Source organism: Protomyctophum parallelum (assembly GCF_964188405.1).
Source record: "Protomyctophum parallelum genome assembly, chromosome: 3".
Lineage (NCBI taxonomy): Eukaryota > Metazoa > Chordata > Actinopteri > Myctophiformes > Myctophidae > Protomyctophum > Protomyctophum parallelum.
The window spans coordinates 54,005,893-54,032,229 of record NC_139698.1 but is presented as its reverse complement, the minus strand read 5'-3'; the positions used below and the strand labels follow the sequence as shown (position 1 = coordinate 54,032,229).

General features: G+C 41.1%; 1 protein-coding gene across 1 annotated transcript; it reads right to left on the bottom strand.

Moving 5' to 3' along the window:
• Positions 1–13,818: 13,818 nt before the first annotated feature.
• On the bottom strand, positions 13,819–24,639 carry LOC310855489 (peroxisomal ATPase PEX1-like; the record flags this gene model as incomplete). The annotated part of the gene is made up of 3 exons (XM_083760509.1): positions 24,527–24,639; positions 22,367–22,506; positions 13,819–13,903 (listed from the first exon to the last, which is right to left on the bottom strand). Exons 1-3 carry the CDS (start codon positions 24,626–24,628, stop codon positions 13,819–13,821), a joined length of 327 nt encoding a protein of 108 aa, XP_083616635.1. The 5' UTR covers positions 24,629–24,639.
• Positions 24,640–26,337: the final 1,698 nt, after the last annotated feature.

Here is a 26,337-nt window from a genome sequence, read left to right as displayed (position 1 = left end):
AAATAGTTGCATGCTTAAAATAGACAATCAACAAGCTCAAGCGTGACGCGTTGTGGGCTTGTAGATCGGGTGACGCGTTGTGGGCTTGTAGATCGGCTATTTTCAGCAAGTGTAACTAAAAAACAATAATTACAGTCATGTTCGACTAAATCAACTGTAGATTTAGTCGACTAAAACTAGACTATCACTAAGACATTCCAGGTGACTGAGTAAAACTAAAATCTAAATTTGCTGCCAAAAACAACACTGTTCTCCACCACATCTGGGGGAAACCTAACCACCATAAACGGTGTGATAAGAAATAGCTGTCCACAAAAATGGTGCGTTCGGGGCACGGTGGCACAGTTGGTAGTGCTGTCGCCTGACAGCTAGAAGGTCCTGGGTTCGATTCCCGCTGGGGACGCTGTGGGTGCTGGGGGCGTGTTCCCTCCTCCACGTCATCAGTGCCCATACCCGTGGCGGGGTTGGCAAAAGGGCCTTTCTGTGTGCAGACTGTTCTCCCCGTGTCCCCTAGGGTAGGTACCCTCACATGTTCTCCCTGTGTCCCCTAGGGTAGGTACCCTTCACATGTTCTCCCCGTGTCCCCTAGGGTATAGGTACCCTCACATGTTCTCCCTGTGTCCCCTAGGGTAGGTACCCTCACAAAAAACATGCAGTAATCCTGGTCTAAACTACCTCCCCTGGCCAGCCGGGGCGCCTGATGGAGGGGAAAGGAACTGGTTGGAATAACGTGTTCCTTCCACGTGCTACGTCCAACCAGGGGAAACTCCCCCCTGTCAAGGTGTAAAGGAGCAACTTGGACACTCAGGCATGAAGGAAGCATGAGTTCAAGTCCGTTGCTCTCCCCAGGTTGGCGGAGGGTGTGTAGAGCCCAGGATCACATTAGATCATTGACACAGGGGTGAAAAATGGGTTACAAAAATCGTGGGATAAAAAAATATATAAATTGCATTTCTGGCTTAACCGTGCAGTCGGTTGTCGTGAAACTTGGCAATATGGTAGAGGAGTGCCAAAGGGTGAGAACGCAAAGCCTACGCATTGGCCAAAGGGTGGCGCTATAGCACTCAATCGAAAATGCATTTGAACAGGTATAGCTCATGAACCGACCGAACCAACACTAAAACCTGGATAGACATATGCGTCTCTGATGTGAACAACTTGATGTGTCTGACTTTTGACCTCTGACCCTGGCTAATGCTGCATTCACATGTAATCAGGCTTTTGATTGATTGATTGAAATATTTATTAACAGTTTGCAGAATTACAGTACATTTTAAGCACAAACTCAATACAAAGACTGTTAACTGTGAGTGGACGACCCAATTAAGCCTTACACTTGTTTACAACAGGGTCCACAGTGACATTGTTCAATTCATCAAAACATTTAAGAGACGTACAAATAGACACTATATAGTTACAGAAGAACAGGAATTCATCATATAGCAAGCAGTCGATGGCAAACCAGAAGTCATTTTAGTGGACGGGAGCAGGACGGTAGAACAGGACCGCACGGCAGCCTGGCAGCCACATCCGGTCACGGTAACGGCAGACGGCATCAATGTTAAATATTCAATCTTACCGTGCGTCCAGCAGGTTTTCTGTTTGCCATCTACCGCTTGCCTGATTCCATGTGAATGCATTAGATCAGTGAAGATCACCACTATTCTGAATTATACATATTTTCTTATGTACGCACTCCAGGCCAAACTATGCAGTTTTTTTTTTTGTTACTAAATGAGGCATTATGGTAGAGGGCTATATCCCCTGCTTAGACACAAAGCCCACAACCATTGGCCAAAGGGTGGCGCTATAGCACTCAATTGAAAAACAGCTATAGATCATGAACTGCCAGCTCATGAACCGCCAGTAATATTATTACTAATAGGTGTAAAAGTGGGGGGGGGGGAATGGAGTTGGTGTCCAGTCATCAGTGGTGGACAAAGTATGCATACTCAAGTATTCAAAATGACAAATTACAAAGTACTTTTCCTTTTAATATCAATGCATCATGGATTCAAATTGTCAAAAGTGCAAAAGCTGATCTACAATCTCAAAGCGTGTCACACCGCAACACGAGGTTGTAGATCTATCTATCTATCTATCCATCTATCTATAGGGTCAGTGACGTGACACCCCAAAAAAAGTTTTTTTTTTAAACCTTTAAATAACAGGAATAAAAATGATTTACTTTTGTTCTACTCACTCTCATCTTTATGGAAACATATTTAGTTTTTAGATATTTTATTGGAATCAGAATTTATTCAGCATTTTGTTCTAAAATCGTCATATGGTGTGACATGACAATAATTGTTTATAAAATGAAAATGGAGTACACCTTTCTTAAGTTGCTCACTTTATCAAAGTCCTTTATCATAACTAACCTGTGATCCACTATAGTTTTGTGAAAATGTATTAAATCTGTATATTATTTCCGTAATCAACACTCAATGTGAGGCCCATGTTATCGGTCTTTCAATATATCTTTCAATATATTTTGTATTTATTGTGACAAAACTTTCTCTAAAATTACACAAATATTTGTGACTCTTCCTTAGACTATTTGCTACGTAATCCATGAACATTAATGGTTTCATCATTAATAAAGGTATGATTTTTTCACTATTTGGAACGTCACACCAAATGATTTAGTGTCACACCGTATGATCATATCTTCATTTTTCAAAGCAAACTGTGTTTTAACCTACTTATTAGTGAGTACTGAACTTTACAGATTGATTTAACAATTACTCAGGAAAAACAGCAACAGGAAAATTGCTTTAACACTGAATAACATGGCAATGACTGAATAAAACAAAATTAAACACAATTTATTGTGGATAGTTGCAGATTTTAGGTGAAAATGTTTAAAACAAATGTTTAAATGGACAAAAGAAACATGGGACTTTGTTATTTATTGTTATATCTGTAGGAAAATACAGTTTGTATCATATGGTGTGACAAAAAAGTCATATGGCGTGACAGGAAAACAGTCACACCATTATGATAGTGTCACACCATATTACGTTTTCTGCACTTAACATAACATTGAGGCTACTAGCTACACATTAGCATGCTACCAACATGCTAGCTATAACAAAGCAACATAGATTTACATGTAATTATGACCAAAAAATCTAATAGCTTTAGCTTTTTTAATGAAAAAGGTGTCACACCCACAGACACTTGGAAGAGTCGCATTGGTCAGCGTTCCAACAAGATCGTATTTCATGAAAATGTTAAAATGATAATTCACCACATAGTTAGGGAATTTTAGCAATATAGTTGGACCATCTGTGAAAAAATTTACCGCCAATAGCTTTCTTCACCAATGTGTTCTTATAGGTGTCTATTATCACCTCTCAATTTTTTCAAACCCAATTCCTCGTGGAAAATTCTGGGGAGCCAATCAAAGTTGAGGAGTTAAGGAGGCTTGGGTGAAAAATATGAAAGTCTAAAATTAACTTGTGAGGTGTCTAACTAGGGGTTTTCAGTGGTGCTGAATCCATTCCAACCATTATTTTTTAGTAAAAATGTCTCCCTGGCCATATAATATTGGTATATTGGTTATTAAGCTGTAATGTACAGCACACAGTGTATAATCAATGGTAGGGGATTGGGTTGTTGTTGAATTGATTCTATTCTGAAAATAAAAGAAGAAAATATTGCTAAACACTTGATAAGAGTGTACACCTACTGTGCACATGCTCAGTGGGATACACTGTCTGCATGTGGGGACTTAAGGAGCCCGGTTTGGGTCTAAAGATTACTTGTGAGGTGTCTAACTAGGGGGTTTCAGGGGTGCTGAATCTATTCCAACCATTATTTTTATAGTAAAAAAAACAACTCATTTTCAATAAGAACATATTTTATTACATACTGCAAGAAAAATGTAAATCAGAAATGTGCAGTATTGATGAAACCTGGTGTCAACCGGGTGTTACTCAGCCTACTCCTCATCTTCCTCACTCCTTATCTCGTCTTCCTGGTTGATGTTCTTGCATCCTCCATTACACTTGCCACAAGCAGATATACACTTGACCCCCTGCTTTTTACAGCAGCACCTGCGTGTACTACAGTCTCCCTCACAGTTGCAGCTGATGAATTTCAGTATATAGTCTGGGGCAATGGGGTCTGTGGTAGGGACTGGTGCATAGCCTTCTCCTCCCAGTTTCCACCCGTAGTCAAGGACATCCAGTGATGGACTTTGTAGCAGTAGCCAGTCTCTGGTTTGGAGATATGCCCGGAGAGAATGTTGTGCTGCAGCTGCAGTAGTCGGGGGCAGTTTCTCTGGTATGATCTTCCCAGCAGCAGCATGCTTGCTGAAGGTCTCAAATCTCAAGTCCCCCGAGTCCTTTGGTGGTTTCCCGTGGTACATGATTTTGAAGATATCACAGCCAGCTGTGATGATGGCATCTTTCTGGGCTTGGATGTCAAGAAAAACGTCCATGGCTGTCTCGGCTTAGTCCGTCTTGCAGAGTTTACGCAGTATAGTTGGTTTGCCAAAACCAAAAATTGCCACAGTATCACAGCCCGAGAAGCTGTGTAAGAAGAGCAGATACTTCCTGTATTTCTCTGGGAGGGCCTCTTGGATCTTTTCAACATCGTAAGATACATTTTTTGCTGCTGTGATGAAGACGGAGTGGTCTGCTTTATGGTGAATGAGCATAACCAGGATGTCCGTATCCTCAGCTCTCACCTCAACAGTGGACTCTCTTGCTTCATGCTTCTCTTGCAAACCAAGTACAAGGTCAAGTCATTAGCAACCCTCAGATCTGGACCAAAAGTCAGTGGGGAGAAGCTGGTTGTTGACTCACTCAGGCTCTTCAACCGCCTCATCATCATCTGTGAGCGTGAAGTCAAGACCAAAGAAGCTCTGCTATTTGAGTTGACAACAACACCGATGTCTCTTTTTGACAAAAATCAGAAGATGCGAAAGCCAGACAAGGCTGCCCTAGCAAAGTTCCTGAAGGAATTTGAGCAACCTGTCGAGAAACCCCCATGCCCAAGCCTTGTGATTGATGGTGGTTGGCTTCTGCACAATGTCAAGTGGGACGCTAACCTCACCTGGAAGGACATCGCTGAGAACTACCTCCGGTTTGTGAAGGCCATGGGGAGCCAGCACCTCCGGATCACTGTGGTCTTTGACGGATATGTCAACTCGACCAAGGACCATGATCACGTCAGACGTACAAAACATGCATGCTGTGACATCCAGATTCGTTCAGACATCCGAAACATAATTCCTAGAGAAAAGTTCCTTGACAACAAGAGTAACAAGGCCCAGCTCATCCTGCTACTTGCTGAGACATTCAGTAGTAATGGAATCCGTGTACATCAATGCTCCGATGATGCAGACACTTCTATTGTCCAGGCAGCTCTAGATGAAGCAAGAGAGTCCGCTGTTGAGGTGAGAGCTGAGGATACGGACATCCTGGTTATGCTCATTCACCATTCACCACTCAGTCTTCATCACAGCAGCAAAAAGTGTATCTTACAATGTTGACAAGATCCAAGAGGCCCTCCCAGAGAAATACAGGAAGTATCTGCTCTTCTTACACAGCTTCTCGGGCTGTGATACTGTGTCTGCAATTTTTGGTTTTGGCAAACCAACTATACTGCGTAAACTCTGCAAGACGGACCAAGCCGAGACAGCCATGGACGTTTTTCTTGACATCCAAGCCCAGAAAGATGCCATCATCACAGCCGGCTGTGATATCTTCAAAATCATGTACCACGGGAAACCACCAAAGGACTCGGGGGACTTGAGATTTGAGACCTTCAGCAAGCATGCTGCTGCTGGGAAGATCATACCAGAGAAACTGCCCCCGACTACTGCAGCTGCAGCACAACATTCTCTCCGGGCATATCTCCAAACCAGAGACTGGCTACTGCTACAAAGTCCATCACTGGATGTCCTTGACTATGGGTGGAAACTGGGAGGAGAAGGCTATGCACCAGTCCCTACCACAGACCCCATTGCCCCAGACTATATACTGAAATTCATCAGCTGCAACTGTGAGGGAGACTGTAGTACACGCAGGTGCTGCTGTAAAAAGCAGGGGGTCAAGTGTATATCTGCTTGTGGCAAGTGTAATGGAGGATGCAAGAACATCAACCAGGAAGACGAGATAAGGAGTGAGGAAGATGAGGAGTTGGCTGAGTAACACCCGGTTGACACCAGGTTTCATCAATACTGCACATTTCTGATTTACATTTTTCTTGCAGTATGTAATAAAATATGTTGGAAAATGAGTTGTTTTTTTTACTCAAAAATAATGGTTGGAATAGATTCAGCACCCCTGAAACCCCCTAGTTTGACACCTCACAAGTAATCTTTAGACCCAAGCCGGGCTCCTTAAGTCCCCACATGCAGACAGTGTATCCCACTGAGCATGTGCACAGTAGGTGTACACTCTTATCAAGTGTTTAGCAATATTTTCTTCTTTTATTTTCAGAATAGAATCAATTCAACAACAACCCAATCCCCTACCATTGATTATACACTGTGCTGTACATTACAGCTTAATAACCAATATACCAATATTATATGGCCAGGGAGACATTTTTACTAAAAAATAATGGTTGGAATGGATTCAGCACCCCTGAAAACCCCTAGTTAGACACCTCACAAGTTAATTTTAGACTTTCATATCTTTCACCCAAGCCTCCTTAACTCCTCAACTTTGATTGGCTCCCCAGAATTTTCCACAAGGAATTGGGTTTGAAAAAATTGAGAGGTGATTCTAGACACCTATAAGAACACATTGGTGAAGAAAGCTATTGGCGGTAAATTCTTTCACAGATGGTCCAACTATATTGCTAAAATTCCCTAACTAACAGACACCTGTCATGCTATTGTAATGCAAGTGCTGAACAGCCTTAATGAAGAAGTACCTCTCTATCCCAATGGGTGTCCAAACAATTGCTTGTTGAAATGTCCCAAAATGGTGTCACACAATATGATTTTGGTTTGGGGGACAAAATCTTTTTGATCTGAAATGACTGAAAACATTATGCTTGGACTTTGAAAAGATTAGGCTCACAAATAGACATCTATATTATAGGCTATTTATGGAATTTTTAAAATAATTTTAGCATTTTTTTCCTTAGTTTTATTTAAGTTCCTACTTTGAGAAACAAGGCCGGGACAGTCGCACCATTATGATTTTTGCTGTGTTTGGTTGAAAATTCTGAAGAAATGAGGAATGAAATGTTTTAATCTTGAGTATGTTCACATGGAGCATAATGTCCTGCACAATATTCAGAAGGTTTTTGACAAATATATTTTTTATTTATACATGAGTGACACTGAGGACAGCCAGGGACACCATGTCACGTCACCCACCCATCTATCTATCTATCTATCACAGTTACAAATCTCCACCACCAGAGGGCGAAAGGCATTAAGGCAACAGTGCCTGGATTATTTTGGTGCGCATGCGTGGAAACATTTGACCCGGAAGTGCTGTTTGCACAACGTAACGTGGGGCTCCGTCTTATGAGCTAATTTAGAACTTCCTGTCTGAGAGCTAGCTAATTTAAGACATCCGGTTGCCTTCAGAATAAAATAAGGTTATTTAATTCGTTAATTAAATAATTATTACATTACATTATTAGTATTATTATTACATTACAGTTATTGTAAAGACACACATTATGTTTGTGTAAAAATAAGTAATTAAATAACATAAGTTATCTAAATGGATAAATGCTATTCACTGGAGTGCATGGACTTTATAAAGTGGACACTGGACAAAAGACGGCTCCGCGAGGCAACTAGACATACCCACGCGTTCGGGGAGATGTCCTCTACCACACCCCACTCTCCGCTTAGCGGGAGAGGTGTAAAATTCACAGCAGCAGACCTTCTACTGTGGTCAATGCTGAAAAAAGTACCGTTTCCGGACCCAGAATGGACACTGGACAAAGAGGCCTCCGCGAGGCAACTATCTGGACATACCCACGCGTTCGGGGAGATGTCCTGTACCACACCCCACTCTCCGCTAAGCGGGAGAGGTGTAAAATTCACAGCAGCAGACCTTCTACTGGGGTCAATGCTGAAAAAAGTACCGTTTCCGGACCCAGAATGGACACTGGACAAAAGACGGCTCCGCGAGGCAACTATCTGGACATACCCACGCGTTCGGGGAGATGTCCTCTACCACACCCCACTCTCCGCTAAGCGGGAGAGGTGTAAAATTCACAGCAGCAGACCTTCTACTGAGGTCAACGCTCACAAAAGTACCGTTTCCAGACCCAGAATGGACACTGGACAAAGAGGCCTCCGCGAGGCAACTATCTGGACATACCCACGCGTTCGGGGAGATGTCCTCTACCACACCCCACTCTCCGCTAAGCGGGAGAGGTGTAAAATTCACAGCAGCAGACCTTCTACTGAGGTCAATGCTCAAAAAAGTACCGTTTCCGGACCCAGAATGGACACTGGATAAAGAGGCCTCCGCGAGACAACTATCTGGACATACCCACGCGTTCGGGGAGATGTCCTCTACCACACCCCACTCTCCGCTAAGCGGGAGAGGTGTAAAATTCACAGCAGCAGACCTTCTACTGTGGTCAATGCTCAAAAAAGTACCGTTTCCAGACCCAGAATGGACACTGGACAAAGAGGCCTCCGCGAGGCAACTATCTGGACATACCCACGCGTTCGGGGAGATGTCCTCTACCACACCCCACTCTCCGCTAAGCGGGAGAGGTGTAAAATTCACAGCAGCAGACCTTCTACTGAGGTCAATGCTCAAAAAAGTACCGTTTCCGGACCCAGAATGGACACTGGATAAAGAGGCCTCCGCGAGGCAACTATCTGGACATACCCACGCGTTCGGGGAGATGTCCTCTACCACACCCCACTCTCCGCTAAGCGGGAGAGGTGTAAAATTCACAGCAGCAGACCTTCTACTGTGGTCAATGCTCAAAAAGTACCGTTTCCAGACCCAGAATGGACACTGGACAAAGAGGCCTCCGCGAGGCAACTATCTGGACATACCCACGCGTTTGGGGAGATGTCCTCTACCACACCCCACTCTCCGCTAAGCGGGAGAGGTGTAAAATTCACAGCAGCAGACCTTCTACTGGGGTCAATGCTCAAAAAAGTACCATTGCCTCGCGGAGGCCTCTTTGTCCAGTGTCCATTCTGGGTCCGGAAACGGTACTTTTTTGAGCATTGACCACAGTAGAAGATCTGCTGCTGTGAATTTTACACCTCTCCCGCTTAGCGGAGAGTAGGGTGTGTTAGAGGACATCTCCCCGAACGCGTGGGTATGTCCAGATAGTTGCCTCGCGGAGGCCTCTTTGTCCAGTGTCCATTCTGGGTCTGGAAACGGTACTTTTTTGAGCATTGACCACAGTAGAAGGTCTGCTGCTGTGAATTTTACACCTCTCCCGCTTAGCGGAGAGTGGGGTGTGGTAGAGGACATCTCCACGAACGCGTGGGTATGTCCAGATAGTTGCCTCGCGGAGGCCTCTTTGTCCAGTGTCCATTCTGGGTCCGGAAACGGTACTTTTTTCAGCATTGACCCCAGTAGAAGGTCTGCTGCTGTGAATTTTACACCTCTCCCGCTTAGCGGAGAGTAGGGTGTGATAGAGGACATCTCCCTGAACGCGTGGGTATGTCCAGATAGTTGCCTCGCGGAGGCCTCTTTTGTCCAGTGTCCACTTTATAAAGTCCATGCACTCCAATGAATAGCATTTATCCATTTAGATAACTTTTATTATTATTTAATTACTTATTAGTTATTTAATTACTTATTTTTACACAGAAACATAATGTGTGTCTTTACAATAACTGTAATGTAATAATAATACTAATTGTTATAATAGGTGTATTATTGCTTGCTGAAGTAGGAACCTTTATTGCTTAGATAGGAACCTTGCTTATACAGGTGCGTGACGCACGGTACGCACGGTACCTGTTGTTGGTTGCACTAGACTGAGCTGACAGGTTGTTTATTACTACTCTGAGCACGGGACTTTATAATAAACTATTGCCCGGCTGGGCTAAACTACAATCCTTGTTGGGTGATTCTTAACGAAAAGAACACACTTTTACACTAATAATGTAATGTAATAGTTATTTAATTAACAAATTAAAAAACTTTATTTTATTCTGAAGGCAACCGGATGTCTTAAATCTGCTAGCTCTCAGACCGGAAGACTTAAATTTGCTCATTAGACGGAGCCGAGAGCTAGTCAGACTGTGGGGAACTTCCGTTTCCGGTCACCTTTATAGACTACCAGTAGGGGGCGCTAAACAACCACTCATGCAGGAGGATAACCTATACAGACATCTTAGCAGGAATTTCACTACAATAAACAGAGTATTTCTTACACACACACACACACACACACACACACACACACACACACACACACACACACACACACACACACACACACACACACACACACACACACACACACACACACACACACACACACACACACACACACACAATAAAACGTTGAAAAAACACACTTTGGACCATTTTTGTTCTTGGGATCATCAAAATCTGTATAATAGAGGGCCTTATGGGTGCCAAAAATCCAAACTTACAAAAAAAAAAATGTAGGGTTGTATGCGTGTTTGCGTGCCCAATTTCACCTAGCTCATTTAATTGAGCATTAATGTTCCATAAATGTTCTTATGTCACTATAGCTATCTTCCTCAATGCCTCATGAAAAAATGAAAAAAAGTTTGGGAGTGAACATAACGTCAGTCTTACCCAATCTTTCTGTTGTATGAACACGAGGCTGCTGTACTTTATACCTCAGGCTCATACTAAGCATTTAAAGTATAGGCTACTATTTATTGATCAGTATATAAACTCACCTGTGCAAGTAGAAGTCTCTATGGTTGAGGAGAGAAGAGAAACGATCAGGAAGGAGCTGCTTTATATTTCTGACCACACCCAGCCTGCACACAATTTGATGAATTGAACAATGTGGACCCTGTTGTAAACAAGTGTAATGCTTAATTGGGTCGTCCACTCACAGTTAACACTCTTTGTATTGAGTATGTGCTTAAAATGTACTGTAAATTCTACAAACTGTTAATAAATATTTCAATCAAAAAACACACACACACACACACACACACACACACACACACACACACACACACACACACACACATACACACACATACACACAAGTCTAGGGGAAGGATTGCGACATAGTGTTGGAAAGTGAAATGTAATTGTTCTTTGTTTAGGTTATTTCATTTAGACTTTGCGTGATTTTACAGATACAATGTAGTTTTCAAAACATGATTTCCTTACGACATGAACATTAATCCCTCGGTTACCTTTTCTGAATTTTGGACGATGGTATTAAACCTCCAGGTTAGTTATTCATTCCACTCTCCATAGCAATGATAGGGCGCAGCTTTACCACTGTGGAGAGTGAGACTCGCGGGGTCACTTGAGAGTTGATGAGATGTTTCAAAGATGCATACCGTTGCCGTAGGAGACCGTGTGCGAAGCAGCGTTAATCGGCGTTGCCGTTAAGTATTTGTAATCTTTTTTTTCTTCCGGAGTGTTGGCTTCTCTGAAATGTTAGTCTCTTCCTTGACTTCCCATCATGTCCCGCCTGGCCGTCCTCCCGAGTCCCGAACCGCGACTGGCTAGCTGGCCTGCACGTCTATAGTTACTGCCGCTGATTGGCCGACCTCGTACACGATGTTTTTAATGCTGTTGTGTCGTGGGTCTATTTAATAACTTTGTTAATTCATTTCAAAATAAGAAGAGGACGACATGTTTCCTCTTTAAAACTGTGTCCCTCCTAAACATGTAGAGAAGGCTACAGCATGATACAGAGGTGTTTAGCCATTTCCACAACAAATTCATCATTAAAGAGGAATAGGCCTACCACTCATTTTCAACATTTTACTATGACATTAATAATACATTAGAGCTGTGATTCACCACATCTTGATCAAGATGTGATTCACCATGCATGTTAATGGTTTTTTTCAGAGGGTGAATTAAACTGTGGCTGGTGAACATTAAATTAAAAATAAATTAAAAGAGTCCATAGCGTGTATGTGACGGGAGCCGGTTAAGTATAATTACAAAATCAAGAAACACAGTAGTATTTTAAAGTGCACTAGTTAAAGGTGCGAGTGCGTTGTACTGTGTGACTGTTAAAAGTGTAGCCGACCTACGCCACCCTTTGGTTTAAAACAGAGTAAAAGGGAACTCTTAAAAATAAAAAGGACACCCAGGTTCGAGTTAAAAACCAGTTAAAAAGAGCATATAAATTAAAGGAAAACTGTTAAAAGACTGATGTCGAGCCAGGTTGTTGGGGAGGAATTAACAAAATAATCTTTATTGAATCTAGACAGGGGGCACGCTAAAAGGCCAGTAGAAAATACAATTAAAAACGCCCTAAATCTAAAAACCCTAACACAAATCCTAACTAACTATAAGCTAAAATCTTAACCAAAAACAACGAAACAAAACAATAATCAATGCCAATTAAAATGTCTGGAGCAAAGTGCAAAATGCAGGAGGAGGTGCGGTTGTGGAGACAGTCACATCGGTGTCTTCTCTTCGTCTGGATACTGAAACCCAAAAGAGACTACGCACAGTTCATCTGGTTTTACAGGGTGGCTACAGTGTGGATATAGAAGTGACAGGTAGGTCTCCGTGCGGCAATACTGCGAATCGGTTACTTACAGGCCAGCCCAGGTATTAACCTGAGCCCTTCTGTTGTAGGCGTGCAGTATTGCGACCTCTCTGCTTCCGTCTCTGGTGGTCCACTCGATCTCTGTCTGTGTCTCGTCTGCCCAAAAACTGTTCGCGCACACCTCCTTGCTCTGCTTGCTATCGTTCCTTTTGCTCTGCTCCGTCTCGTCTCCACTCTTTCTCGACCGCCCCCACAGGCCGGGCCGGGTACACAACAGCCGGGAGTCGTGGTCGTGGCACTTACAGAGCGGGTTGAAGGCCTGGCTCTCTCGGCGGTTACAGCCCATCAAAGGTCAACCCGCTCACGGCTACCACTGGCCCCCAGCTGGAGTGTCCCGACCCCCGTCTGGCCCCAGCCCATGGGAGCTATATGGTCTGCGTCTGTTCAGCTCACACACACTCCAAACTCTCCTCTTCTCCAAACACTCTCCTCTGTCTTATAGGGCTGCTGATCGACCACACCCAACCCAGGTGCAGGTCCTTAAAGCTGCAGGGCCTTGATTAGTCATGTGGGTTAGTGGCAGTCAGTGGAAAATTAAAGGCTATATACTGTAAAACATCATGCAACTCACACAAAACGAGCAAAACAATAAAGCAAAATCACTGGACAATAATATCACTCTATAACTCATAGCAAAAGGAAAAACATTACAAACAAACATGCAAAAGTATAACACAGAAAAAGCACAAAAATTATAATAAACCAAACATCTATACATTTCCACCGGCTCACATGTACGCATACTTACTGTAATTTACAATAGGCCCACAATGGAGCTATGCTCTCTGGCTTTGTATGTTACGTGTGTAATTGTCTTCAATCAATCATTCAGCTCCCGATTTCAATATACAGTAATACATTCAAGTCCATATTGGTAGTTGCATTATAAAGAGAACAAATAATAACACTGTTGATGAATCTTCACCAAAAAGTAAATTTTATTTTATTTTACATAATATGTACATTTTATTACAAGATACATTCAAGTGAATTCTATTCATAATCATTAAAAAAACAATAGGAAACATTAAATTAAATGTTAAGCTGTTTGATTTACATTGTTAAGTTGTAATCCAACAAAGCTAACGTGACAGACAGGCTAGCGCGTCTGTGTCATTAGGCTAGTGTGACGCGCTGTCCAGGTTGAAAGGCGGCTGAGGTCTGCACATTGGTTCCTCCTGGACCACCGAATGCTTCGTACCTAGAGAAAGTTAAAACATAAATAAACGTAAACATGTTGGTTTCTAAGAAAACAACTAACAGATTACAACTTGTCCAAAATGCAGCAGCCAGAGTTTTAACTAGAACTAAGATGAGAGAACATATTACTCCAGTTTTGGCATCACTGCACTGGCTTCCGGTTGTTTTTAGGATTGATTTTAAAATTATTTTACTTGTCTATAAAGCTCTCAATGGTCTCGCGCCTTCCTACCTACATGACTGCCTGCCTAAATATGTCCCAAACCCCCCCCTAAGGTCTTCCACTGCTGGCCTGCTCGCTTTGCCTAAAAAAATGGCAACTAAAAAATACGGGGAAGCAGCTTTTTTCTTCTACGGGCCGTCGGCATGGAACAAGCTCCCACTGTACCTTCGTCAGGCAGCCTCTGTAGACATTTTTAAAGCTCAGCTCAAGACCTATTTCTACAACATTGCTTTTAATTGATCTTTTTTTTTTTTTTTTGTTATTCATGTCCTCACTGTATTGCATTACTGCTTGTTTTTTAATGTCGTTGCCTTGCTTTTCCTTTATTCTCCATTGTTCTGTAAAGCACTTTGAGCTGCATTTCATGTCATGAAAGGTGCTATACAAATAAAGTTTTATTATTATTATTATTACTGTACCACCGAATGCTTCGTACCTAGAGAAAGATAAAAAATAAATAAACGTAAACATGTTGGTTTCTACTGTACCACCGAATGCTTCATATTACGATACAATATAACTTTTTTATCAGCTCACACAGAAATATGTCTTGTATTCTATGTATGCAACACAGACGTACACATTTGACTTAACCCATTCTGTACTTTTGGTGTTTTTTTTGTTTTTTTTTAAGATATTTTTTTGCGGCTTACGCCTTTTATTGATTTTTGAAGGGACAGACAGTAGGCTGACAGGAAACGGGAGAGAGATGGGGGGATGACATGCAGTAAAGGCCGTGTCGGGTCCGGGAGTCGAACCCGCGGCACACTGCGACTGGATTACCAGTCCGGTGCCCAGACCGTTACGCTACGGCCTGGGCCACTTTTGGTGTTTTAACTATTGAAAAATAGCAGATCTTGTAGGTCTGCTATTTTTTTTAAATCGTGAAAATGTGGCAACAAATATTTGAACATATATTTTTTCAGAATACTTTTTTTTCATTATTTCGACGTCAGGCCTAAGTGGGTTAACACACAGAAACAAAACTAAACTAATTACATGCATAAACACATGAAAGACGAGAGCCGTGTCCATATGATATGATGGACAAAGAAGGACTTCTTCAGTCTAAGGCCTAACAAAAAAAAACTTTGGTTTCCGGTTGCCGACCGACTCTATTAAATATGCGCGACTCATATTATTTTATTGGCATTTGGTGAAAAAAAAAAGAAAAAAAAAAAAAGCTCAGAATACCAATACCAGTCAAGACCAAAAAGGTATTTGATCATTAAAATTCTCTTTGATGAGACCATCGGGACGCGCAAAGTCAAAATAAAGTTTTCTTTCGTCTAAAATATCACGTGCGCAAATGTTTTGGAATGCGTCATCGCGAAGTGCATGGTAGGCTACTTGAGGTTGTAACTCACGTTCCATTTCCAACATTCTAATGGTTTCCAGCGATTTCCAGGGGTGAGTAAACATCTTTGAATCAAAGTAGCAGCGATCCTCTGAAGTGACGCAGCATGTCCAATACTGTCCTTGTTAACAAAGTGCAACTTTTTCATCATTCACCGTTGGCTAACGTTGTGCAACAGTCCAGAACAGAGCTATACAATATTATGAATTGACAACTCACCTATTCTTGAGATAAGGGACAAAACTTTTTTCAAACTGGATTTTTTTTTTTTTTAAGATACATTCAAATCAAATGGATGTATTTGTAGACACAGGTCTCAACTACCAATATTGAGAAGGAACAGGTTTTTCGCATAACATTTCTTTCTAAAATGGGACATTTATGCACTTAATACCCGATTCATGTCAACTCCGTCAGACACACTAAAATACCTTTTAATTGAATTTGATAATTTCAACAATAATATAAAGTCCTCAGTTCTCTTATAATGGCTTTCAGTAATCAAGTTAAGTAATACAATTATTTTAATATTGTTTTTTTCCAATATCACACTATTATGAAATATCCAATTTCTCAAATCCGTCATTTCAACCTCTATTTTCAATATTATAACATGAAAACCATGTAAATAAAAATAATAATCATCATTACGTATCATTTCAGTTGGTGTTTCAATACATATGCACAAAATATTTAACATCACATTTTCTATTTCTTTGGAAATTAACAAAAACATCACGGGACGAACATCTGACGGAGTTGACGAACATCTGACGGAGTTGACAAGTTTAACTGATTTAGGTTCTAGATCACCTAGGATCTTGATTCTGGTGACTAATCCCACATTTTCAAGGATGAGGAATACAGTGGTACTATTTATATTGGCCCTGTGACCATGGCAGCCATTTTCAAAATGGCAGCCACCTGCTGTTATCTTACAATAACTCAAGTTCTACACCACCTAGGATCTTGATTCTGATGACTAATCCTACATTTTCAATGAGGAGGAATACAGTTTTATCTATTTAGATTTATCCCGTGACAATGGCAGCCATTTAAAAAAATGGTGGACCTGCTATTATTTTACCAATTTAGTCAGGGAATAGGCCTATTATCAGAATAATGTCAAATCTGTGAATACATTTCTTACCAAGAATTTTTTCACCAATGTGTTTGTAAAGGTGTCTACTAACATATCCCACATTGGTTTCTATTGAACCACCCTAGAGGCATTTTTGACAGCTGCTGAAAGTTGGGTACCATACCAAGTGGCTATGGCAAAACTAGGGAGTCTATGGCCAAACTAGGGGTCAAACCCCTTGGGCTAAATTCGGCCATATATCCACTTGCCCAAATGTGCTGACCTCATTTTGTGATGATGGCTATGGCCGTTTTCAGCCCAAGGAGTGTTCTTCGTGCATAGCTAATGCTTGGAATGCATTCAGAATCATGAAAACTCCCTAGTTTGACATGTCACATGCTACTTAAAGCATAATGAACATTTTGCCTTATATAGGTTGTTGATGGTACCCCAACTTTCAGCAGCTGTCAAAAGGTCCCCTAGGGTGGTTGAATATAAAGCAATGTGGGATATGTTAGTAGACACCCTTCCAAACACATTGGTGAAGAAAATTCTTGATAAGGAATTTATTACCAGATTGTATTAATATCCCCTGACTAAATAACTCATCTTCTAGACCACCTAGACCCGACTTCACAAACAGAGACCCGATTGACACCTAAACAACAAGTTTGGACAGCCCCACCAATTAGTGTTACGGAAAATAGCAAGTGTCTACCCTAGGCCCAGAGGGAGACACAGAACTTAGATGCGGCTCACATGTTGCACGACTCCTCAACAAGCTGCCACCAGGGATGAGAGCTGAATTCTGCCGCACAATGCTCTGCGGCCCAGGAGCAACCAACACCCTGTTGGAGTTCTCTGAGTGGTTGAAGCATGAGTCCTAGCCATATAGCCTGTGCAAAGGCAAACACCTTGAAGACCTGCTTGAGGTGAACAGTGAGCAGTGAACAGTGAGCGAAAGACTGAAGACAGAAGATCTGCCTTCAGGACTATCAGGCAGGATGTGCAGACACTGAAGGCATCAGTGTCGTTCTGTGTCCCCAGCATGTCAACCAAAGCAATGTTACCAAATCAAAGGAGCCTTCACCTCAAGTCACCTGGGGCTGGGTGAGCAATCGTATCCTGTATCTAGCCTCACAACTAAATACAGACACTTGGCCAGACTGCCGTTTGAAAGGGTCAAACCCTTCATCCTGATTGGGGAAGACCACCCCACCTAATCACACCAACCAAACAAGTGAGGTTGGGGCCTCCAGGTGGGCCAGTAGCCATCTGCACAAGACTGGGCTGGACCCTGCAGGAAAGCAATCTCCAGCCAAGACAATGTAAGTTGACTATAACAGAGCCCCAGAACACAGAGCTCATGAGAAGGATGGAGAAACACTGGCAGGAGGCCACCAAGATACAACGCCACACTGCAGTGGCCAGTGAAGTCAAACTGTGCGTCTGTACCTGAAAGAGACAAGTCAAAGGCCAGAAAGCCCACCTCCTTTTAATGTCCTGTCAGTAGCAACTCAACCTGCACCTGAAATAAGCCCTGACCCCTCCCAGAGAAAGTTCATCCTTGAAAATGTAATGATTAGTCGCCAGAATCAAGATCCTTGGTGGTCTAAAACTTGAGTTATTGGTAAAATAACAGCAGGTTGGTGGTCACTTTGAAAAACAATGGCTGCCATGGTCACAGGACAAATCTAAATAGTACCACTGTATTCCTCATCTTTTAAAATGTATTATTAGTCGGCAGAATCAAGATCCTATGTGGTCTAAAACTTGAGTTATTGTAAAATAACAGCAGGTGGCGGCCATTTTGAAAAACAATGGCTGCCATGGTCACAGGACAAATCTAAATAGTACCAATGTATCCCTCATCCTTGAAAATGTAGTCTTAGTCACCAGAATCAAGATCCTAGGTGGTGTAGAACTTGAGTTATTGTAAAATAACATCAGGTGGCGGCAATTTTGGAAAATGGCTGCCATGGTCACCACGAGACAAATCTGTGATGGCCCTATAGCCAAAAATGTTCCTTAAGGCATGCTCTAACTGTGTGCCAAATTAGAATACGTCCCATTATTCAAAAACTATAATTTTATTGTTTTAGGAACACTTTTGTCAACTCCGTCAGATACATGTCAACTCCGTCAGACACAAAACCTGACGGAGTTGACGTCTGACGGAGTTGACAAAATGTCATTTGTTTTCATCTTAACCCTCTGTAGTACAATGTAGCCATTTTGTTTTTGCTTCATTTGTTAGCTAAACCTAACCCTAAACTTTTATAATAAACATTATTTTGGAATTCTTAACAAAGATCATAATAATGTCCTGACGGAGTTGACATGTAAAAGCTGTGACCACCCTGATATCAACATTGTTTGTTTAAAATATCAAACAATTGAATGCTTGTCAGACCAGGTGCTCCACAGTTGCAACAAATACAAACGGGACTTGGAAAAGGAGTCTTCAGGCTAAATCTGTCGACAATATTTTCTGATTAATTTAAGACTTTTAAAAAACCTGACGGAGTTGACGGGAGACGTGGGACACACATTTGATATGAGATATCTAATGGAAAATATAAATTAAAATTATTGTGTATATTGTTTGCTATGTTGTTGACAATCTACTTTAATTTAGTATGTATATTTATGTGATTGTGACAGTATTAGACACTTTTTTAGCAGTTTGAAATTATGACCACTTGCTGGGGACAGGCTAAATACAGGCGTTTTTGGGTACAGTGCCTGCTTTTAACTAATTCAGATGGCATATGAAAACAATTATAATGAAATTAATGGCATAATAATACACAACTGTATTACATTTAACTTTGCAAGTGCTTTTATTTTTATTTAATTAATTTATTTTTAACAATAATAAGGCTCTTATGTGTGGGACATGTTTTTTCCACTTTTGTCCCTCATCTCAAGAATGAGTGAACTGTCAACTTGGCTATAATCTACTAGGCTACTGTAGGCCTACATTAATCATTGCCTCTCAAACCCACATACCACGCGTAATGTGCGTTGCCTAACCAAAATAACAGACATACAAACTATCAACATGCCGCTCGATTGCGTGTCGACAGCTTGCAGATCTGTTCTTTTGGGCACACATGAGGCGCACTGCGCTGCGATGCGGAAATTAAATTGCTGTAGTCTACAGCGCTACGATTTGGAAACCAAATAGCTGTAGCCTACAGTGGACTGTAACATTGCTTGGTCAACTATATTACGTGTATGCAGTGAACATTAACATTAGCGCTTTCATAGTTATATGGAGCATTTACCGTGGTGACGTTGATTTAGGTTATTCACCCAGCTGGGTTCAACGAGACAGCAGTGTCTCGTTAAGCCCCGACGCTTCCAAAACGAGCTATTGCGGATTAATCGATGGGCGTATAGAACATTTAAGCATATGGCAAGTTAACTTAAGTTATATACTTTGATGCTGAACACTAAGCAATTAATTTGGTTCGCAAACCAGAGGCCAGACATGCGGTAGCAAGTTCAACAACCACCGTTCTAATCTGTTTGACCAACCACCGTTCTAACACTATTCACTTTTAAGCTGCATACTGTATATCAGTATTTAGAATGGACTTAATTGTTAAAGCTCCTCATTCTGAATTGAGCTCATCTCAGACCCTGGGGTAAAATGTTTTATTATTTTCAAATCCTGGTATAATTCATTCACCAGTCAGTATTCTTGGTTTTCCAACTCCTCATGCCATTGGTTGGTTTAAGTTGATTTGTTTGATCCAGGGATAGCCAGTAGCTCTCTGCTTCAAAACACAAGTTCATGTTTCAGCTTTATTACTTGAAGATCTTTTTTTACATTTGTATTTATTTTTGGTATGTGTTTGGAGTTGAATTAAAACTCTAAAGTATTCAACCAGTGTGTGGACATTCTATTCAAAGTTTTCAAATGTTTAGCTGTAGGCATACAGTGTTATGTGCATGTACTTGAACCATTCATTATTTAAAAGATGGTATTTCAGGCAAATATTGAAGTTATTAAAAAAGAAGCCTATCCATCATTGCCGTAGGAAAAAAAAGAAAAAAAATCCTTGCTACCCATCCTTCCCACGAAAAAAATAAAAAATAAACTAAAATAAATTCCTTGCTACCCATCCTTCCCACGAAAAATAATAAAATAAAATAAAATAAAATAAATTCCCTACCTACTCAGCCCAAAAATGACAGCCAATCGGAAACCAAAGTTTTTTTTTTTTTAGGCCTAAGTTTGTGTGTTTTGGCGTGGTGTTGGGTATGGCATAATATGGGTATAAGGTTTTCAAAACCCTAGTGGTCTGTTTGCACAGACTCAAATATTAGATACTGTAGGTATTAGATAGTATGGTTGAAAACCAAAATAATAATGACAATTATGCCTTTTCCTACTGTATGTCATAGCTGTTGTTGTTGTTGATGAGGACAGTAGAGAAAGTGACCATTTTGGAAGTGGCATGTATATTTTGACCATAGTCTGGAAGAGCCATTGCTTACCAAGCCAATGTCTTAAGGATGCTATTATACAGCTTGGTTACAAAATGTAAACTGCTCTTGTTCATATTCCCAGTGATGTAAATAGGTTTTCAATTTAATGAGTCCCGGGATGGTCTTTTAGACGAGTCCCAGGGACATTTTATGAGTCCCACTTCAACGACGTTAGGAGTCATATTTTGCCATTTTTACAAATTGCAGCATTTAACTCCCTCCTAAAGCTAGCAAATATAAACTAGAATAAAAAACAGTACAGTAGTACAGTAGTGCATCCCGTGGATGCAGAGGCCGTTGTTTTGTTGCGTCCCTTAACTATAAACTGTGTTTTGGGAAGCCTCTGTAATGTCCATAAGTCAGTTGTGAGAGGCCTGCAGATTGCAGGAATGCCCAATAAGCCAAGAGCTAAGGCATTGGCAAAAGTCTGCTCAGTGCCTGTGATAATTTGCAATCGCCACATATGGATTTATTTAAAATGTTCATGTAAACACTGTATGTGTTACTATTGGTCATTGTTGTCTCCGTTAAATGCAGAGCGACTTCACTGTTTTAGCTGAGAACTACCAGTAGATCTTGTCCGTTTTAAATGATCAGTTTTTATTGTATACATTTTTGTGTGGACCCCAGGAAGATATAGTGACCACTTTGTGGTCGAATAAAGAATTAAGAAAGGATAAAGGCGGAATGGTGATGCTTCCTGACTTTTTGAGATTACTGAAATCTCAAAAAATCTCATAATAAGCTTCGGCTTCAGCCCCTTTCCTTTTCGGTCAATTGTATCATGTTGTCAACCCCTTTTCTTTGCATGTAATAATGTTGGATAAACCATGACCGAGACAAATAAACTATCTATCTATCTATCTATCTATCTGTATCCTGAAACACTTGTCAGTGTGCGTCTACTACTAATTGTGTTCAAGAACGTCTTCTTAAATGTGAACACAAATAAAGATGTTAAGCCATTTTGGGGCGGGAACCCCTTTTGGTGTTAGCATTACGTTATGCTTTAACTATTGAAAAATAGCATATCTACAAGCTCATAGCGCGCCACTCGGTGGCACGCTATGAGCTTGTAGGTCTGCTATTTTTTTTTTATCGAACAACCACCGACATAGAAACATAGCTTTTTCAGAAAACTGTCAGGATGTAGAAGACATTTATTTAGAATCTGATCTCAGGTCAGAATGGGTTAAGTGTGTGCGTGTCCCGTTTATATACACACGTGTTATTGTACGCAATAACTGTGCACATTCTCAGAGTTATGGAAGTCCTTGAAATACATGTTATTTGTTGTACTCACAGGTTGCTGTACGAGGCCCAGTCAGCCTTGCTGAGCGAGGGTCTGGTGGTCAGCAGGGCTGAGGTCAGATGAGACTGACTGAGCAGCAGGCCTGATCCACTGGACACTGGAGTCACCTGATGACCACTGTCCTGGAGACCCTGCAACACATGTGCGCACACACACACACACACACACACACACACACACACACACACACACACACACACACACACACACACACACACACACACACACACACACACACACACACACAGACACACACACACACAGTAGGTCTAGGGATCCGGAGCTGCATCAGACAAACATTGAGGAACACCGGAATCGGTTCCAACACATTTGGAACGTTTTCCGGAACCGGCTTTGGTTAACTGGTAATGTTGACTTTGAACAAAGTAGATCATGAAAATAGGGTTTAATTTTTTGCCGCTTGTCTGAGCACGGAAACCACCCCTGTAGACCAGACATCACACAGGGCTGGCTATTATTTTTTAAAATCGTGAAAAAATCATTGATATATATTCTAACGCTTTTAACTCATATCTTTGCTTCTAGGCGGGGTCCCTGGATTCTGGAACAACATATTCCAGGGGGGTGCTGCCAATTACATTTTTTTTTTTTTTTTTTATGTTTTTTTGTGGCTTTCACTTTTATTTTCTATGTTTTTTTTATGGAGGGACAGACAGTAGGCTGACAGGAAATGGGGCGAGAGATGGGGGGGGGAACACATGCAGTAAACCCCTTAGATAGCATTTCTGTTGGCTTAGATAGCATTTGACACAGACTTATAGCATGTTATGTAGACAGCACTATAATTGTATTGTATATAGTCATAGCACGCCATAGTACATATGTATAGCATAGTAGTGAATATGTATAGTTTATTATGTATAGTGTATGTATAGTTTCATCATATAGATATTCCACTGTTACCTTCTTAGCTTACGCATGTCTCATGATAAATGCTTTTATGTGATGTATTCCCATGCTTTTGTTCTTGCTTAAATGTAAGTCGCTCTGGATTAAGAGCGTCTGCTAAATGCCTAAATTGTAAATTGTAAAGGCCGTCGGGATCGGGAGTCGAACCCGCGGCACACTGCCAGACTGGATTATACCAGCCAAGGTGCCTGGACCGCTGAGCCACGGCCCAGGCCTGCCAATTAGATTTTAATATCTAGAATATCTTAGAAGACATTTTGTAGAATCGCGTCCTCAGGTTTTAACCCATTTATAGTCCCGACGTCGAAAGAATATATATTCAAAGATTTGTGTCGCATTTTCACGATAAAAAAAAAATAGCAGACCTACACGCTACACGCTAGCTACACGCTACACCTTCTAGATCTGCTATTTTTCCAACAGCTCAAGTATAACATAATGCTTTTAAAACACCAAAAGGGGTTCGCATTATGTTGCTCAAGCTCATAGCGCGCGCTATGAGCTTGTAGGTCTGATATTTTTGAAAAATGACTGACGACCACCAAGATACCCATGTACCTGTCTAAATACTTCCTTAATGTAAACGAAGTCCACACCCACAACACCAGAGGGAGTGCAACAAACCATGTACAAGCCAGATTCGGCACAAACAAGGGACTAAATTATTTTCGCTCCTATGCCACCAAAATGTGGAACGCCCTACCAACAGTCATTAAGACATGTGAAACCCTTGACTCCTTCAAAACCGCTCTCAAAGGGCACCTACGGATGGCTGCAATTCGAAACTGGCCTGTGTAAAATCTGAATCCCCCACCCCCCCCACCCCCATTTCCCCTCACTGTATAATGTATCTTTTCCCTTTTTTGCTTCCTATATGATGAATTCCTGTTCTGTTCTTTAGCTACATAGAAATGTCTATTTGTATGTCTCTAAATGTTTGTATGTCTCTAAATGTTTTGATGAATTGAACAATGTGGACCCTGTTGTAAACAAGTGTAATGCTTAATTGGGTCGTCCACTCACAGTTAACAGTCTTTGTATTGAGTTTGTGCTTAAAATGTACTGTAAATTCTACAAACTGTTAATAAATATTTCAATCAATCAATCAATCAACGACTGACACAGAAAGAAACATAGCTTTTTCAGAAAACTGTCATTTCCAAACAGACATTACATTTAGAATCTGATCTCAGGTCAGAATGGGTTAAAGAGTCAACTCACGCGGTCTCTCCTGTGGCTGCTCTTGATGGTTCTGATCTCCTGCTGCTGTCTCTCCGTCTGCTCCGGGCTGAGCTCCTGGAAGCCCGTCTGGACCGAGGGCATGTAGGCCGGGAGGGGGAGTCGCACCGGCAACCCCCCCCCCCCCCCTTTATAGGTCTAATTTTGATCTTTAATTAAAATAAATACATTTAAAAATAAATTAACACATTCACTTCAGGTCTAATTCAATCTCTTTTTCCGTTAATGATTAAACTGTAAAGTGGCAATACAAAGGTAATGGTGGCTTTTTTGTTGTTGATATTTTAAAGGTGTGGGGGTGTGGAGGACCGGGGGGGGATTATACAATGTATATACAATGTATCAAAACATATAAAAAGGAACAGCTGGATTATACAATGTATCAAAACATCTAAATGGAACAGCTGGATTATACAATGTATCAACACATCTAAATCGAACAGCTGGATTATACAATGTATCAACACATCTAAATCGAACAGCTGGATTATACAATGTATCAAAACATCTAAATGGAACAGCTGGATTATACAATGTATCAAAACATCTAAATGGAACAGCTGGATTATACAATGTATCAAAACATCTAAATCGAACAGCTGGATTATACAATGTATCAACACATCTAAATCGAACAGCTGGATTATACAATGTATCAAAACATCTAAATCGAACAGCTGGATTATACAATGTATCAAAACATCTAAATCGAACAGCTGGATTATACAATGTATCAAAACATCTAAATCGAACAGCTGGATTATACAATGTATCAAAACATCTAAATCGAACAGCTAGATTATACAATGTATCAAAACTAGGGCTGTCAAATGATTACAATTTTTAATCAGATTAATCACAGCTACAAAATTAATTTAATCATGATTAATCACCATTCGAACTATGTCCAAAATATGCCATGTTTTCCTGTTTATTGTTGTGGAAATGGAAATATAAATGACAGAAAGCGGATATACATTCGTTTTTGAATGTTTTTTGTTTTCTAATGCATTTAGTATAGACATGATGTGAGCATTTGTAGGCCTAGCCTACACTTTGAGTTAAATCAACACTGGCTTTTGGCCATGTAGACTGCGGTCCCCCAGGAGGAAGTCACTAATGTTGCTCTGGAGAGGGAAGTCTGGAACACTCTGGTGGAGCTGTTGCCCCCGCGACCCGACTAGGGATAAGCGGTTGAAGATGGATGGATGGATGGATGAATGGAGACTGGGGTCCCAGTCCAGAGATGAAAATCATAATAAAATGGCATAGGCTACTTTCTATCAATTTAATTTGGGGGTCCTTGAAATTAAAATAGCTGAGAAGCAATGGGTTAAACTGTAGACTATAGTTAATTGAAATTCACAAAATACAATAATGGCACATAAGCATTTTTGGAAACAGGGCTTGGGTTAGAAAAGCCTATATTTTGCGCTAAAGTAATTATTGAATAACATATAAATGTATGTTTTAAGGCTAGAATGGCATTGTAGTGGACTGTAGTGAGAGGCGAGATTGTCTCTCCTTCATTGCAGGACTGCAGGACTAGTCTGGAGATAGTTAGTCGTGAATCAGCTTCAGTCAGCGTTTTGGTTCGTAACTGGAGTTGTGCATTATCTCCGCTGTGCACAGCAGCATAGGGGAACTGTCTTTAATATATCCATGGTCGTTTTCAGTTGCTTTCCATGTGCGACACAAAAGTACCATGTGTTTGTTTTGGTAATAGCCTATTGCAGGCGCAGCCATGCTGATTCACGTGATCGCGTAGGACAAAACGAAACCAGCCGGACAAA